General features: G+C 45.5%; 1 protein-coding gene across 11 annotated transcripts in view; it reads right to left on the reverse strand.

Moving 5' to 3' along the window:
- The window catches only part of MAP4K4 (mitogen-activated protein kinase kinase kinase kinase 4), a 171,264-nt gene that overhangs the window by 76,968 nt on the left and 77,857 nt on the right, over positions 1 to 16,439 (reverse strand). For all 11 annotated transcript variants that reach the window (XM_014957751.1, XM_014957757.1, XM_014957755.1 and 8 more), the window contains exon 2: positions 14,421 to 14,477. In XM_014957751.1, coding sequence (XP_014813237.1) covers positions 14,421 to 14,435 — 15 coding nt within the window. In that variant the 5' untranslated portion in view covers positions 14,436 to 14,477. The remainder of the gene's footprint in view (positions 1 to 14,420; positions 14,478 to 16,439) is intronic.

Raw genomic sequence — 16,439 nt, forward strand, 5'->3', positions numbered from 1 at the left:
GTAAGGTCTTACTACCGTAACTCAAAGGTCTCTGTTGCATTGCTGTGTAGGAGGTTTCAGAACAAACTTCTGGCTCTTGACATCATGTGGAAGGCAAGCGGGTGTCTCACTCTGAAGCCCTCTAGTGATGGCCAAAAGCACAGCAATCACATGAGTGCTCGCTTTGAGTGCAACCAGGAGGAAAAATAAAGACAAGCCCTTGTGCAAGAGATCACTGCTCATCAGCCACGCTAGGTCAAGATGGCCATGTCTCAAGGAGCATGTAAAAGCATCTGCGACTGTTTATACACACTCTAAGTAGCTATTTGTCCTCCAAAGGCTGATGAATATGGGTATTTTGTGAACAATCATGGATTAGACCCCTAATCCAAAATGGGCATCAATCCATCATGATGGGTTCTTAATTAAGAGCCAGAAATAAAAAACGTGGAAAATTCACAAGGATGTAGGCTTGATACTAAATGTCTTCCTCCCTCCCCCGCCCAATCTCAAACACTGAAATTCAACTTTCTGATCTATGTTGTGCCTTAAAAATAGGCACAATCTCTGCCGTCCACTGAATACAGCTCCTGAATGTTCTTGAGTTTCCACAACTACATTCATCCCATGCATTATCGAGCTGCAGAGAACACCAGTAAAAGAAACATTTATTTATTTTATTTTTTTAAAGAAAATTAATTCCACTGAATTAACAATTGTTCCACACAAGTATACACAGCAAGGACAGACTGGGTTTTTGTTTTGGACTTCACTTAAAGCAAACAGATGGTCTTTCAGAGGTAGATCTGCTTTGGCTACCTGGATTAGACCACTAAAGAGTTGTTTTCTTTTGCCATTCACTGACCAATTCACCATTAAACTTGGGATTAACAAGGTTCTTTGACTGCAAATATGGGTCATAGTCCAAAATGTGGTTCACCTAAGCCAGTCCCTTCTGCATCAGCAGATCAGAGGCAGCCGGCATCACACATCCTCAAACACAGGTTTTTTGGTTCCACCACTGGAACCGAGCTCACCACCCAGCGATTCTTTGCTCCGACATTATCCTGAACGCTGGAATCCAGAATCACAATAAATGTTATGGAAATCATCCAAAGCAGAAAGTGAAGTAATTTCTGAGGCAAGCAAGCAGACTAAAAATAGCCTGCTGTGCAGTGGAAAGAATCAGAGGGTGGGGGAATCCCTGCAGAAGACCTTTACACGCCTTTCTTTATTCCTAAATCTGCAGGTGTGGAGCACCACAAACAGCCCCTCAGCAGCCGTCGCAGGTGGCCGAGGAAGACGCGACCAGGCTGTCGGAAAGGCGTTGCAGCCAGCTTTCCTCCCAGGTTCCCACTGCACAGGGATGGCTGTGGGGACACAGTTCCCCAGGAGGCCTCATGGCTGTAACCCTGAGGAGATGCTGGAGATCAGGATGACGCTGAGGGTCAGCTCACTGCAAAGGGATGGCTGTGGGGACACGGTTCCCCAGGAGGCCTCATGGCTGTAACCCTGAGGAGATGCTGGAGATCAGGATGACGCTGAGGGTCAGCTCTCAGCCAAAGCCTCTCCTTCCCCCTGCCCTGCCTGGCCTCTCTCACCACTACCACCACCCCACCCCACCCCACCTGCTTTCCCTGGGGTGAAACCAGTAGAAAGCTAATCTGTGTTTAAAAGAAAAAAAAATATGTCTTTGTCAGCGGAGCTCTCTGAAGGATGGGACCAGATAGATCCTGTGCAAGGGGAGCTGGGGAAGAGAGGCAGGGCTGCTCCTGCAGTAGCAGCCAGACATCAAATTGGTTTTGCTGTATTGTAAAAACCGTATCTCAAGAGAGAAGTAAATAGAAAATAGGGAAAACCCCTAGACACCTATGTCAGGAGAAAGCACTGCTATCACAACACGATGCCATCTGAGCACTTACAAATAGAAAATGCAACTGTTCTTCCTTTCTTTCCTGCCAGTGGGAGAAATCCTTCCCTGAATTTACAAGGGTGTATGTTTGTTTACATTTATAGGCATCGGAAAGAGCATTTATATGCTGATCCATCCATTTCTGCAAGAACAGTGCAAACTAACAATTCGTGTTGCAAATCAAGACTCGGCAAGGTACGTTTCCCAAACTCTTTTAACCAGAATTGAGAAGCAGCAACAATTCTGAGCTAGAATCACCCTCGGGGATTCGGATTTGGGTGGAGACTTGTTTGGTGATGCAGCCCCCTCTAATCTATAAATCAGTGCCACTCTATCATTTTATAATTGACTTAAGGCTCTATGCTTTAATAAATTGTTGCTAAGGGGTGCGGCAAAAAAGCAAAAAAAGACAAATTCAGAGTGAAAAACAACTAACTCATTTATTAAAAAAAAAAAAGGGGGGTTGGCTCACAGGCCCACAGAGAGGAAGCACCAATAAGTGTTAAAAGAAAAGGCCGCTGTGGTAAAATATGCGAGAGACAAATAAAACCCTCCTTAATGGTGCTGCCTTTGCGTCACTCTTTCCACAGCAGTGACTCAGGGCTGCCCGGCCGGGAGGACAGGTTAGCACAGGGGGAGCCCAAGCAGCCAGCAGCCACCGGGATGCTCGCTCTCCCTGCTGCCTGTGGTCTCCCTGCCCAATTACATTTCCATTCCGTAAAATATTCCACATAAGAAACCAATTTTCAGGAATCACGGACACTCTCCTTTCTTGCTGTCGCACGCAGAGCCAAGGTGCTTTGCCAGGCCGGTAACAGTTATCTGAAAGTCTGTGGGCTGCTGCATTTACACTAGGATTTCCACTTACTTTTCCACCAACTCTAGAAGCAAACGCTATTAACTCAGTTCAGGAAGAAGGAGCTACAGCAGAAAATATCCCATCTCTACCAAAACACTGCAGAAACACCTCATACATCAACTGATCTGCAAAAAACCTGGAAGTTCATTTCTGGAACTGACCTCCCCACTAGGCAGAAAAAGGAACATCTGGCAAAGACCCCCCATCATCCGGCAGAACTAGATGCAAAAGAGAGTAGGGTGCTGAGCTCTCACCACACTTTTGCACCAGTGATGTGCTGGGTAAAGAGACTACCATTTCACCTGGTGAACGTGGGACAAACCACAACAGCAATGTGCTCTCCACACAGGCACAGCAGCTGCTTCTGCAGCTAAGTAGCTCACTTCTCACAGACACCTCTTTCAGATCAAAACATTTGAGAAATAAAGCCTGGCATGAAAAAACTCAACAGGGAATCATCAGAACAAAAGGATGCCTCCTTGGCTAGGCTCCGTGCTTGAATCGTCTAATTGTGCTTGAAGCAGGGTCTTACTAAGAGAGATGGCAAAGACAGGAGAGCAAAACCAAACCGTGCTTATTATGAAGCACCAATCTTTGCAATTTAATGACAACATTTTTGCACTTTTACTTAGCAATAGAAAATGTTCTCTGCCAGAGAGGCTACACGAAGTACACTCAGTGGGCTTTAATCCCTTTTGGATTAAACCCAGCTAGAGGAATGTACACAGGCTCCTTGTTGGAAAGGACTTGAGACGTTTCAAGGCTCAGGAGACAAACAGCATCTTCTCCTGAATTAATCAACTGAACTAGTTTGCACAGCATCTTCAAGGCTCTTTTAACACTTAGCTCAGCCGTGTGCTTCCCCTTTAAGAGACTGGGCATAGGGGGAGAAGAACCCTTTTCCGTTAGGCACAAGGGGAGTGTTCATCATGGTTACAAGTCAGCTTAGAGTACAATGAATTCCCAGGTCCTTGAGCATTAGCACTTGCTGCCATAATCTCTAGTTTTAGGAGCTGGGCTTTAAGATTGCATTTTAGCCAACAACTCCCAACACAATTACTCAAACCATGCCTTGCAAAAAGGAGCACTGTCGAGGGACTTAAAGGAAACATTTTTGTCTCATTAAATGCTGGAGAATAACATTGCTATTTTATATTTATATATACACATACACTTGTTAAGAAAGAGGGGGGAGAGATCATATGTGGGATAATCTCAACTGTACAATACCATTTGTAGTCCTGTAAACTAAAGAAAGAACCAGAGGGAGACTCTAAAATGCTGAAAAGTAGCTTGCATGGGCTACCCTGCACATATTCCTATGGCTGCAGCACACTCACTTGAAAGCCAAGCATCAGAACTTTTTCTTTTTAAAACAAAAAAACCCCCATAATCTACCTCCTCCTGATTTACTGCAAAACGGTGGCCAGCTGGCTGATAATGGACAGTGGCTAAGGTCTGCCTACCATTCCCAAAGCAGAGGCTATAAATTTCAGCCTCCCTCTTCTCCGCACAGCCTGCCAGTTTTCACATAACTTGTCAGGACTTTGTATCTTTGGAATTTTGACTCCTCATTAAACTCGGCTGAAGTTGGCCAGCGGATCCAGACGGTATTTGGTGGAAAAGAAGGCAAGGACACATGCGCTATCGCGAAGAAGCCTCATTTCCTTAGGAAGTCAAGATAAAAATATGGAATGTCACAGTAAAAACAGGAGGAGCCCACAGGCAGGTGCGGTTTATGAAACTACAATTAAACACAGCCAAGGAAGATTACATTTCAAGCAGATATATCCACTTCAGCATAAACAGCAAATTAATTCTCCTGTCTTTGATCCTAATGCCCAAGCCAGATCTTAAAATACGCCTCTGACAGACAGCAGCTCACACTGGACCTGGGACCTCTTGCTTGTCTATTCAGGCAGGAGGACTACACCACACACCCGGCTTCAGCCTAGATACTTGCTAAAACAAAAGCATGATGCTCTGTCACAATCCTCCTTGGTTTCACTCTGCCCAAACTGGCAAGAGCACACATGCTCCAGCACTGTATTGACAGGGTTGCCTTGTTTCCCTTGAGCAGACAATATGTCTGATTCACTGGGGGTAAATTGAGCTGTGCTGCGTGTCTGACAGAAATGATACAAAATGCAGCCCCGCACTTTTTGCTATTATCTGCACACAAAACATTTCTGTTTCCCATCAGAACTCGAGTCTCCTCAGACAGCTCGAACAAACACAGCCCAGCGCTCGGGAAGGCAGCGGTGAAACGCCTGAATCAAGGCCACCTCCACAAACGCTCCCCTCGGCTGGGATGAAATGTTCCATCACTAGAACTTCACAGGCTATTATTGCTCAAACTAACGTTATTGCTGGTATGACCAGTAAGTTATACATCATGATTGTGAAAGCATCCACACACTACCCACACTGAGCCTTCACCACTGCCAGTGTGAGGGCGCAGATTTCCCTAACACAGATGCTAGCAATCGTTTATATACCTATGAAATCACATTGTCATTTGTGACTTCCTCATCAAGGCTAACAGCAGGTCTCCAGAGGACTGCAGGCACCAAGCCTAAGCACTAAGAAAAACAGGCACAGGATTACAGCTAAACACATGGGTATTGGGCACTTGGACTGATAAACAGTGCCGACTAAAGAAAAATAGGCACAGGATTACAGCTAAATGCATGAGTATTGGGCACTTGGACTGATAAACAGTGCCCAAGAACTGGAATTCAAGCACTTGTCCCTACTCATTACAACAACAGTAACAGACGTCAGTAGCTCACCTAGATGACTTATCCTTTCCTTCTGAGTATGTCCTTGCACCATCAGACCAAAGGAAAAAAAAATTGAGAAAAAAGTCCAGACTTGTCCAAAGAGCTCAAGACTTGCAGAGAAATCTTCTTAATATGCAATCCTGCCCCTCTGCCAATGGCAGTCAGCTGTAGCCTGCACAGCCTTCTAGTTTCCATTAGGCTTCAGCACTAAACATGTGCTCTAACATACTGATGAACAATAACACATCTCAGAGCCACAGCATCCTGAGCATCATCTGTTGTGCTACAGCAGAGTGTTACCTGGCTCTCCTACACCCAGGTAGGCAAAATTTTAAAGCTGCCTCTCTTAAACAAGGAGATTCTTCTGTACTCCAAACTACAGCAAAGTTCCCTTTATGTGGCCATAAATTCCGTTTGTGTAATCTAAACTACATTACAGTTTACAGAGCACTGGCAAAACATTTTCTGCTAGATAGAACAAAAACCTTGCACATCGGACCTGGCATGAGCACACAGATGAGGAGAAGGCAGAGGCAACACAGCTTTCCTTGCAATTTCTTGACACGGTGATCCACGATCAACCTTGAACATGAAGCCATCTCCTGGCCTCAGCTAAAAAGCCAGGCAACAGGAACAGTACTAAACAAGCATCATGAAGCCTTCACAGTCAAAGCTCTTTTGCTGTTGACAGATAATAGATGCTGGCGAGGCAGCAATGGTGCCCTCAAGGATCTTCATGGCAAAAGGAAAACATCTGTTTCTTCCAGCCTTGAAACAGTCAGGTTCCAAAACAAGCATGTTAAAATACAGAGAGGGGGATACCCACAAGGACAACTGACAATAGGCTGTGCATGCAAACACTTCCACTCGGGTGGAAATCTTGCTCTATGAAGAAACCATACACTGAAAAAAAGCAGATCGAGCAACAAGGACATATGAATGTTTTACATCTCTTTTTTTCTCTCCCCATTGCCATTTTTCCCCTCAACTACACAGAATCAGCGTGAAGTTGCGCTTTGCTGGGACACAGCAATGCTGAGCCTTGGTGCTCAACACCAGCTCTCTCTAGAGTCAATCCACGTTCCTTATCGTTTCCCAAGCTGCTTGATAACAGCCACGGCGTTCTGCCCCAACCTCAATCTGCCTGTGGAGCTCCCTATTCAACCTCCCCCTTGCAGCCACATCAAACCTGACATCCTCTCCTTCCCCAATAAGCTTCTCCAGCCCAACAGTCTTGCTAACCCCCCCCCCCCCCCCCAGGACTCAGATGAAAAGAATGAGAAAGGAGAAAGTTTGCCCTTTATGCAAACTGGTGCCAGGACTGCTCTACGAAAGTTTTTTTGGATCACATCCAAAAAAATTGCAGCTCTGACTCGAGCCGGGTGTCACATTTATTTTATTTATTAAAATAGTGACAGATACAATCAACTGCTCCCTGTGTGACAGTAAGGACAAAAGGCTCTCCAGAGTTAAATGTCGCTCTGCTGCATCAGGAACCATGAGCTGGAAGGCTAAGCACTGCTCGGCCACCCAGGCACAGGGGTGTTGCGACACGCCTGACACCATGAAGATGGACAGGACCGCCTCTGCCCGACCCAAGCAGGGGTCCCGCAGAGAAATGGGCAGCAGGGAGTTGACGAGGAGCTGCAGCAGAGCCCAGTCCCACGCAGACCTCAGCCAGTAGCCCAGGGCTGAGCCCCCTGGCATCAGGGAAAGAGGTGTGCCAAGCTGCTGAAGGAGGGCATGCAGCAGAGGTAGGTGTGGGCTCTCAAATTAAGGAGGGAAACCGTCAATTATACAAATAGTCTGCAGCTCAAAAAAACAGGCTGCCCCAATGACTGCCAGACTACCCTAGCTCTATTCGACCCCCTCCCAAACCAGACCTCACAGCTCAAGGGACTGCTCTGTCCACCTCTGGTTTCCTCTAAAATGTAATAGAAAGTTCCCAACAGCCTCTTTTTTTTTTTTTTTTTTTTTTTTTTTTCTCCCTTCCTTTACATTCTTTCAAGAATTGTGAGGCCCCAGAGAATTGGGGGAAAATCCATACACACAAACTCCTTTTTTTTTTTTTTTTTTTTTTTTTTTGACCTAATCCCTGGGAGAGATCAGAGGTTAATCAGCTTCAGGAGAGACTGGACAGCAGGGCTGTCCACACTGTAAATACCTTCCTATTCATTCCTTTTCCACAGAATGATTCTTTGTTTTGCCAGGTAACTGTTTAACCAAAGACTACAAAATTTTGTACAGGCTAGTAGTAAGCAACCACACAGTTGAGTGACAGGCAAGCAGGGTGCCAGTACTCCCCATGGGAACAATCTGAATTTTTAGGTCCCTGATCCATTTTCCCAAATTCATATCAAGAGGAAGAGACGTGGGAAAGGCTTTTAGTAAATCTACTGGCCTCAGGTTTGCTTTGGCTAACTTCTCAGTAAGGACAGCCACGGACTGGTATATAATTACTTTATCAGGCAGCTGCACTAAGCCAGGTAAAGCAGTGCATTCATGTCTCCACGCTAAAAAAACAGCCCATGCTCAGCTTCTCCAGACTGGATTTACCCAGTTCTCTTGCACAGTGCTGTGAAGATCTGCATTTCCCAGTCTCCTAGAGTGAGGCATCAACTTTTTAATTTTTTTTCCCCTCCCTCCAAACAGACCAAAATCCACAGACTGTCTTAGGGTTTTCATGAAAAAAACCCCACACATAAAAGTTAGGGCAAACTTTTGGTGTTTATTATTTTTGTTTTCTCCTCATTTTGTCCGCCTGCATTGTGTGGGAACACACACACACATACTGTTATTTATCTGCAGTCTTTCTGGTGACTGCTTTCAGGATGTCTTATGGACGATGGATAGATCATCCACATCATCACAGCTTATAACACCACGTAGGCCATAAAGTATAGACTCAGGAGAATCCAAGTGACTTGCCCACTGTAGGAGAACAAAGAAGTCAGCAGAGCTGGGAAGATGGCAATGAATAATTCGGGTAACCTTTCCTGTCTAGGTACAGGAGATGTGCCACGTTTCTCTGCAGGCTGGGAGGTTTTGGTATGAGGTGGTTAATTTTTCTGCAGAGCACGTACAGAAAGGGCAAGACAGGCAAGCACTAAAAGCAATCCAGCCTCTTTCATAAATCAGCAGGATACAGTATCCAGTTGTTTACTTAGCATAATTTTACACAGACTAGACTGGACAAGTCATGAAACACTGGGCACAAGAGCTGAGAAATGCTGCTATTAAAAAGGCATGCGGAAAACTTTCCCAAGGGATGCCAAGAGTGTGTGTGGGAAGAGGTAGGAGGAAGAAGCAGCAGCGTCAGGGGTTATAACAAACAGTAAAGAAGCGATTGTGTTTTTCCCTCAAAATCAGTTACTGAATCTTTCAAAGGGAAAAGCATCGCTGGAAGGGGAACACAGGAGCGACACTGGCAACAACCGTGCAGCTGCAAAGAAAGCCTCCAGAAGAGTTAAGCAGAGTCGAGCCGCCTGTTTAGGGTGTAAGGCAAGTTAACAGCTTAGATGCAGGCAGATTTGCCAAGTAAGCTTCGCTAAGGTTTTAAATGTTATTTGCTTCACAAGAAAATGGGATTCTTCTAACTAGACAGCGACTGCCAAAGCTCGCAGCGTACTTGTGTTGCATCTGATAACATCAGCCACGGCTCGCTGGGTACGCTCCGGTGCTGTGAGGCAAGGAGCCCCTGGAATCCTAACAGCACAGTCAGTGAGTGGAAGGGGGTCAACACGGGCTGAACACTGCCTTCTCCAACACAGTGCCCCAAAAAGGAGCAGAGAACCCGCAATAAAAAGATTCGAGGCAGACTACAGGAATCTCTCAAGTAACGCCTCCCTCCACATCACGCGCGCAGCACGGGATTCATCCTACACATGTACATTGTGGAAAATAATTTTTCAAGCATGTATAGGCTGATAGTTCATATTCTTCCCCTTTTACGGTCATTGGGCTCACTCCAGCAACAGAATAGCTTTCAATTGATGAGGACTGGTGGGGTTTTTTTGGTTTTATTTGTTCTACACGCCAGTGAAATTTTTTCACCCTACACGCTCTCTAGCTTCTCCTTCAGAAAGTGAAAATAGGACCTACGTACAAGCCGTTCTGTAGGAAGATTCACAGATTTTTAGATCCTACAGATCCTTTAAGTGCTCACTTTAGTGCTGTACATCTAAAGATCTATAAAGATCCACACAATCTTCTAGATCTTTTCTTAATTCCTTTAGAGAGGAGGAAAGTGGAAGAGACAGGAAAGTTTTATTCACATCAACACCCCCCCAACATTTCAGGCAGAAGTACTAACTAGTCATAATATATTCAAAGATCAAGCTGATATCTTCAGCCCACCTCCTCTTTTCTCATCCTTACCACCATTCTTTTCAAAATTAAAATCTGAAGAGAAAACCACAAGAAAAGCTGAGAAGGATAAAGAGCATTTCCACAGCACCACGTACATTACAGAGCTGTAACGTTTCTTCCAACGTCCCTAGTCAGAGGTTATGCTACCTTGTTTTCTTCATGCCAACCAAAACTTTTTAAGGAAAGCCTTCACTCTGATTTTGACATTCCTCCTGTTCAGGTGATCAAAGCTTTACAGCCTGGAACTGATGTAACCTCGCTGGTCCTAAGCAATGTGTGAAAAGTGGAATCGAGGCCTTGAAAACTGAAAATTTGGGGCGTGCCCACAGCATGTGCCAACCCTATAGGCTTTCTAATTTGTTAAGCATTTGGCAAAGCAAGCACTAGATCAGAGGTATCTCAGAAGAAAGAAAGTGAATAGAATATAAATAGGAATAGGAATAGAATAGGAATATAATATTACAGTTGGAAGGGACCTACAATGATCATCTAGCCCAACTGGCAGACCACTTCAAGGCTGAACAAAAGGTAAAGCATGTTATTAAGGACATTGTTCAAATGCCTTTTAAACACTGAGACCTCTCTAGGAAACCTGTCCTGGTGTTTGACCACCCTCTCGGTAAAGAAATGCTTCTGAATGTCCAGTCTAAACCTACCCTGGCACACCTGTGAACCATTCCCACACATCCTGTCACCGGGTACCAGGGAGAAGAGCTCAGCACCTCCCTCTCCACTTCCCCTCCTCAGGAAGCTGTAGAGAGCAATGAGGTCACCCCTCTGCCTCCTTTTCTCCAAACTAGACAAATCCAAAGTCCTTAGGACTGGACTTGCCTTCCAGCCCTTTCACCAGCTTTTTTGACCTCCCCTGGACCCATTCAAGGACCTTCAACATCCTGCTTAAATCGTGGGGCCCTGAACTGCACACAGCACTCATGGTGAGGCCGCACCAACGCTGAACACAGAGGGATAATCACCTCTTTTGAGCGTCTGGTTATGCCGGGTTTGATGCACCCCAGGATGTGGTTTGCCTAGGACTGGACTTGCCTTCCAGCCCTTTCACCAGCTTTTTTGACCTCCCCTGGACCCATTCAAGGACCTTCAACATCCTGCTTAAATCGTGGGGCCCTGAACTGCACACAGCACTCATGGTGAGGCCGCACCAACGCTGAACACAGAGGGATAATCACCTCTTTTGAGCGTCTGGTTATGCCGGGTTTGATGCACCCCAGGATGTGGTTTGCCCTCTTGGCTGCCAGGGCACACTGCTGACTCCTGTTGAGCCTGCTTGCGACCAACACCTCCAGATCCCTTTCTCCAGGGCTGATCTCCAGCCACTCCTCTCCCAACTTATCTTGTGCCTGTTCTCAAGGCAGCTGAGGCAAAACCACCAGATATCCTCCACAGTACCGCTTGTATTTAAGCAGAAAGGCATAACACTGCCAGTAAAACGTGCACAGAGGCACTGATCACCTAGAGCTTCAATAGCCACTCATGAAAACAATCACAATTGCAGTTTTGTAGAAGTTTCCACTCAAGTCTCTTTCTTCACGGGCATGGACACAGTTAGTTACCATTAACCTACAATAGCAGTTCATCTAACTGTAGGTCTTGAAGCCAAATTTGAAGCTGTAGCTCCTTCAGCATTTCTTTCGGAGCAGAGCTGAGGGCAGCAGTCACAGCCCCTCTGTCCCCACAGTCTCTCCTCCCACCAAACCAATAAACTGCGGTGAGCTAAAACCAGGATGGAGCTGCGTGGCCCATCTTCAAAAGGAGGCCTGTTCTCAAGGCAGCTTAGGCAAAACCACCAGATATCCTCCACAGTACCGCTTGTATTTAAGCAGAAAGGCATAACACTGCCAGTAAAACGTGCACAGAGGCACTGATCACCTAGAGCTTCAATAGCCACTCATGAAAACAATCACAATTGCAGTTTTGTAGAAGTTTCCACTCAAGTCTCTTTCTTCACGGGCATGGACACAGTTAGTTACCATTAACCTACAATAGCAGTTCATCTAACTGTAGGTCTTGAAGCCAAATTTGAAGCTGTAGCTCCTTCAGCATTTCTTTCGGAGCAGAGCTGAGGGCAGCAGTCACAGCCCCTCTGTCCCCACAGTCTCTCCTCCCACCAAACCAATAAACTGCGGTGAGCTAAAACCAGGATGGAGCTGCGTGGCCCATCTTCAAAAGGAGGTGTTCATGAAACCATCCCTCCAGAAACTGAAGCCATTGCTTGATGATATGGTCATCTCTGGCAGCAATGCCAATTTGAGCTACTGCCCCTTCTCCCCCATGGCCATCAGCAGCAAATTTCCAATCTCAAGCCACCTTCTTCATAGCAACAGCACAACTGTTTGCAATGTCACGTGCTATACTAGATCAATGAACCAATCCAGGTTATAAATAACTGGGGGAAAGAGAAGAGTGAGGGTATTTTTACCCTGGAATGGGGTCCTGTTTACTGATCCGGGTCACCATCTAACCCCAGGGCAGTTGTGCTGGCACGAGTGTTGGGAGACAGGTGAGGGACCAGCAAAGAAGCGTGGACAGGAATATCCTACAGCCACATTTGCCACTGAGAAAATGGTACGTGCAATGGTATCTATCACCCATGCTTGGTGTTAGCAACAGTATCAGCCATGCATGGTGTTAAAAAGTGGAGCTGACTTAGCACGACTTGGAAGAATTTGCACCACATTTTTAGCCTCCACAGGCTCATTACTTTGAAGCAAAAACACATGAGCTCCACTGGTAGGAACGACAACACTTCTAAAGCTGCATGGGGCTAACATCTCCAAACTCCTCCCTCTGACTGCCCTTCCCCCCCTAAAAAAGCATGAGCTTGTGAGATAAAAGATAGACAGTGCCAATATACAACTAGCCTTTCAAAACCAGCCAAAAATTACAGAAAGTTTGAAAATATAAGCCATCTCCCACAACATGAGCTCAGCCATGCTATAGACAGCAGTTTTCAATTGTTTTGCTTTTGCAGTGCAACCTCTCCTATTACAACTGTTTGTGATTAACATACGCTATTAAAAACAGAGGGAGTGTGTGGTACAGCCAATCTGAATGTTAGGAAGAAGCCTTTGTCGTGCAGGCGGGCCAGTGAGCTGCCCTGGGTAAAACCGCTGCACAAACAGCAACATTTGCTGTGCAAAGAACATTCACTGTGTGTCAACGCACCTTTGTTCTTCTCTGGTTTGTCTGCTTGTTAACTGCAGCAAAATAGCACTGCCGCCTCGTGAAGGCAGCCTTTGAAAATCTCCAGCTGAAAATTGATTTTTATCGGGCCATCTTCCAAAGCAAGAATGTCTAGCTCTTGGCAGACACAACAGCTTAAGTTAGAGAGCGGCAGTCACACTGCCCATCAATCCCAAGGAGATTTAGAGATACGACTGAAGTCCTATCAGTTGACCTAACCCCGCCTTCTTGCCTTTCTTCCTCTCTTGCCTGTTTACCCATCACACCCCAGCCACTTGCCTAGGAGCTTGTGTCCAAGGCCATTTTTACTTGTTGGCGCCCAAATACACACAAAAATATAAAACATTTTGCAGCAACACCCTTGTAGGAGTTTTTCTTAATAGAACCAGCTTGCCAAAGCCCCCCTGCTTTGTAGAATGCATACGTGTTAACACCATTTCCCCCCTTATAACTATATCAGATTGAGAAGTTCAGAAAAATAAGATGCTTGGTTTGAAGAGGCACGACCTCTCTTCAGAAGTGCAATACTGGTCAAGGATCTCATTCCATTTTAAATCTGAAGCTGTTGTGTTAATTTGCGGATGTAACTCTATAATAAACACGAATGGCATCAACAGAGAAAAACCCATGCTTTTCCCAATCTGTTTTGAAGACTTAATTTAAACTGATTGCTTTTTGAACAGCATAAACTGCAAGACATCTAAGGATTCAAATATGGGCATATATTTTTTATTTCTTTGGCTGGGTTAATTTCCCGTCTTTCCCATCTAAAGCTCCACAGTAAATCCCCCTGGGTCAGTTACAACTACTACTTTACACTGCTGAATTCTGCCAGCAATCTGCTCATCGTTCCTGCAGATGTTTCTGCTTTCAGGCTTCTGGGAACTTTATTGGACCCATTTCCTTTGAATAAATGCATACCCTTTTTAGGCTGCAAATGTACCAGGGAAACTACTGTCCTCTATGTCAAGCAGCCGCCTCGCCTTCTTTTTCGGCAAAAGCAAGATGCTACATTTAAGAGAAGAAAGTGGGAAGCAAGGAATTTGGCTTTTTTCCCCTCTCCTGGGAAATCTCTACCCGTACGTCCTGGGACCAGCCAAAGCAATTTGTGAAGGCCAGAGACCCCTGCACACAAGCACAGAGAAACCTCGTAAAGGGCACATGTGCTTGAGAGGTCAGGTCCTGCAAACAGAAAGCCAACGTTCACATGCAAAGAGCATCCATGCCCTTCAACACAAATACAAGGTAAGCCATATGTCATCCCTCATTATTAAATTTTGCCCATATTTCTAATAAAGCAGAATGTTCCTCTACTCACCTCGGTAACATCCATGACTTTGATGGCTGCCAGCTGACCCGTTTTGACATGCCGACCCTGAAAAAGAGAGAGAACCGTCAGCACCAGCATCTCACCCATCCCTTCAGCATACACAGAGCAAAACATCTGGACAAGAGCTCCAGACACTGGGCTTTACCCAACTGTGCTGGACCCTTCCTTCTCTTCTGGGACTTCATACGAAAACCAACAAATACATTAGGTGGCAAAAAAAGAAATGTTTTTTTTTTAAATATTCTTACACAGATCTTAGAACCCATGTGTTTTTCTCTGCATTAAAAAGGACGATTATCAAGATAAAGCACAGACAGATGACATTCACAGCTTCCCTTCTGTTTACTTTAGCAAAGTTCATAGTCGGTAATGACAGTTTATTAACATGCCAGAATAGTTATGCACGTATTGCATATTTTATTTCTAGGCACCAGTGCCTGGTACCTGGGTGATATTTTACTAGGTAAATGCAAGTATGCTTAGGGGGGTTGCAAAAGGCTATTTCTCTCCATTTTGGTCTTCACTCGCAAAAAAGTGAGGTTTCTTCAAGTGATGCATCAGACCTGCAACAGCTCCCTCCGCCTGCCTCAGGATAGCTAAGGCAAGAACAAGACATCGTCTCCCTTCAGCTACGCCACCATAAGGGTACAGTTTCTCAGTACAGCTGGAGCTGAATTAATAGATCCCAGCTCCTGCGGCGGGGAGCTCCTACCCTTCCTTCCTTCCCCTGCCTCCCTCCAGCCTCCTGTCACATATTTCTCCCAGGAGCACCGCGCTCGTTCTGGCACTCATCGGATCATATGATAAGCTGATTGAGATCACGAAAAATGGCAGAAAGTTAACACGGGAAAAGCAAACGGCGGGGTGGGGCGGGGGACTGGGGATCAGGAAATTAAAACTGGTTTGCTCTGCAGCCAGAGCAGAGCCGGAGCTGGCAGGAGGCGGATCGCAGGGCTGGGGAGGGAGGCAGCACCACCAGCCTCCAGCCCTGGTGGGCTATAACTCGCCTCAGCTGACTTCTGACAAAAACCCTTTTTTTTTCTTCAGTATATTTTTACAGTAGGTGGGGCCATAGCAATTAGTAGTTCTGTGGTTTTTTGTTGTTGGGGTTTTTTTTTTTGTTGATGTTTTTGGTTTGGTTTGTTTTTTTCCTGAACAGGCACTTAAGAAATGGTTCCAGTATTAAGTGTTTTCCAGCTGTCCCCTTAATACCCAGCAGTCTGCCCCAAGACTTCCAGTCAAACAGCCTGGTCTCCCAAACATTATCCTCAAAGGCTCTTCTCTGAACCAGTTTGACTGGTTCATAGAAGTATGCCCACTACACTTCTGAAACCTCTTCTTCACCCTCCAATTAGTGATAAAAAAAACACAACAAAACATTTCACTAAAGTCACAGTTCCTTTACCTTGCTCCTCACCAATTTCTAAGTTTCTCACACAGAAACCTATACGTAGCATCCATTATCACTGATGGACATCAACATAGGGGTTTTTTCCTGGACTAAATCCTTAATCTCTTTACAGATTCCTTCAAGACTGGCACTCCAAAACTGAAGCGCCCTGAGACACTAATCTCTTTGGAGAAATCTTGACCCCTTCACACCTTAGGATGCCCTCCATGGAGGTAATGGCCAGGTACTGCTGGTGCATTACAAATGACTCTGATGAAATGCTGCAGAATTCGTGGCCTCTACTTTCTTTTACAACTTGAGTTGTGCTGCGCACTCCCCTCATTAACCGATCCACATGCTTTCCATAAATAAATTACTGTACTCAGGCTTCTGCCGGCTCTGTAAACTCTCTTTATTACATGCATTTCTTTTTATAGCTTGGTCGCAAGCTGGTTTGGATTTGAAAACAAAGTTAGGGTCGTAACATGTGTGCAGTGGCCAAGACTGACCTCACCTTGACCTTACTACCTCTTGAACCAAAGCCTTTCAGCAAGCCCTGGAGAGATGCAACTCCCATTTCCCACCCTGGACTTCTGCCTAATGACAAAAGCCTGCGG

This window comes from Calidris pugnax, unplaced genomic scaffold, assembly GCF_001431845.1.
Source record: "Calidris pugnax isolate Ruff unplaced genomic scaffold, ASM143184v1 scaffold303, whole genome shotgun sequence".
Taxonomy (NCBI): domain Eukaryota; kingdom Metazoa; phylum Chordata; class Aves; order Charadriiformes; family Scolopacidae; genus Calidris; species Calidris pugnax.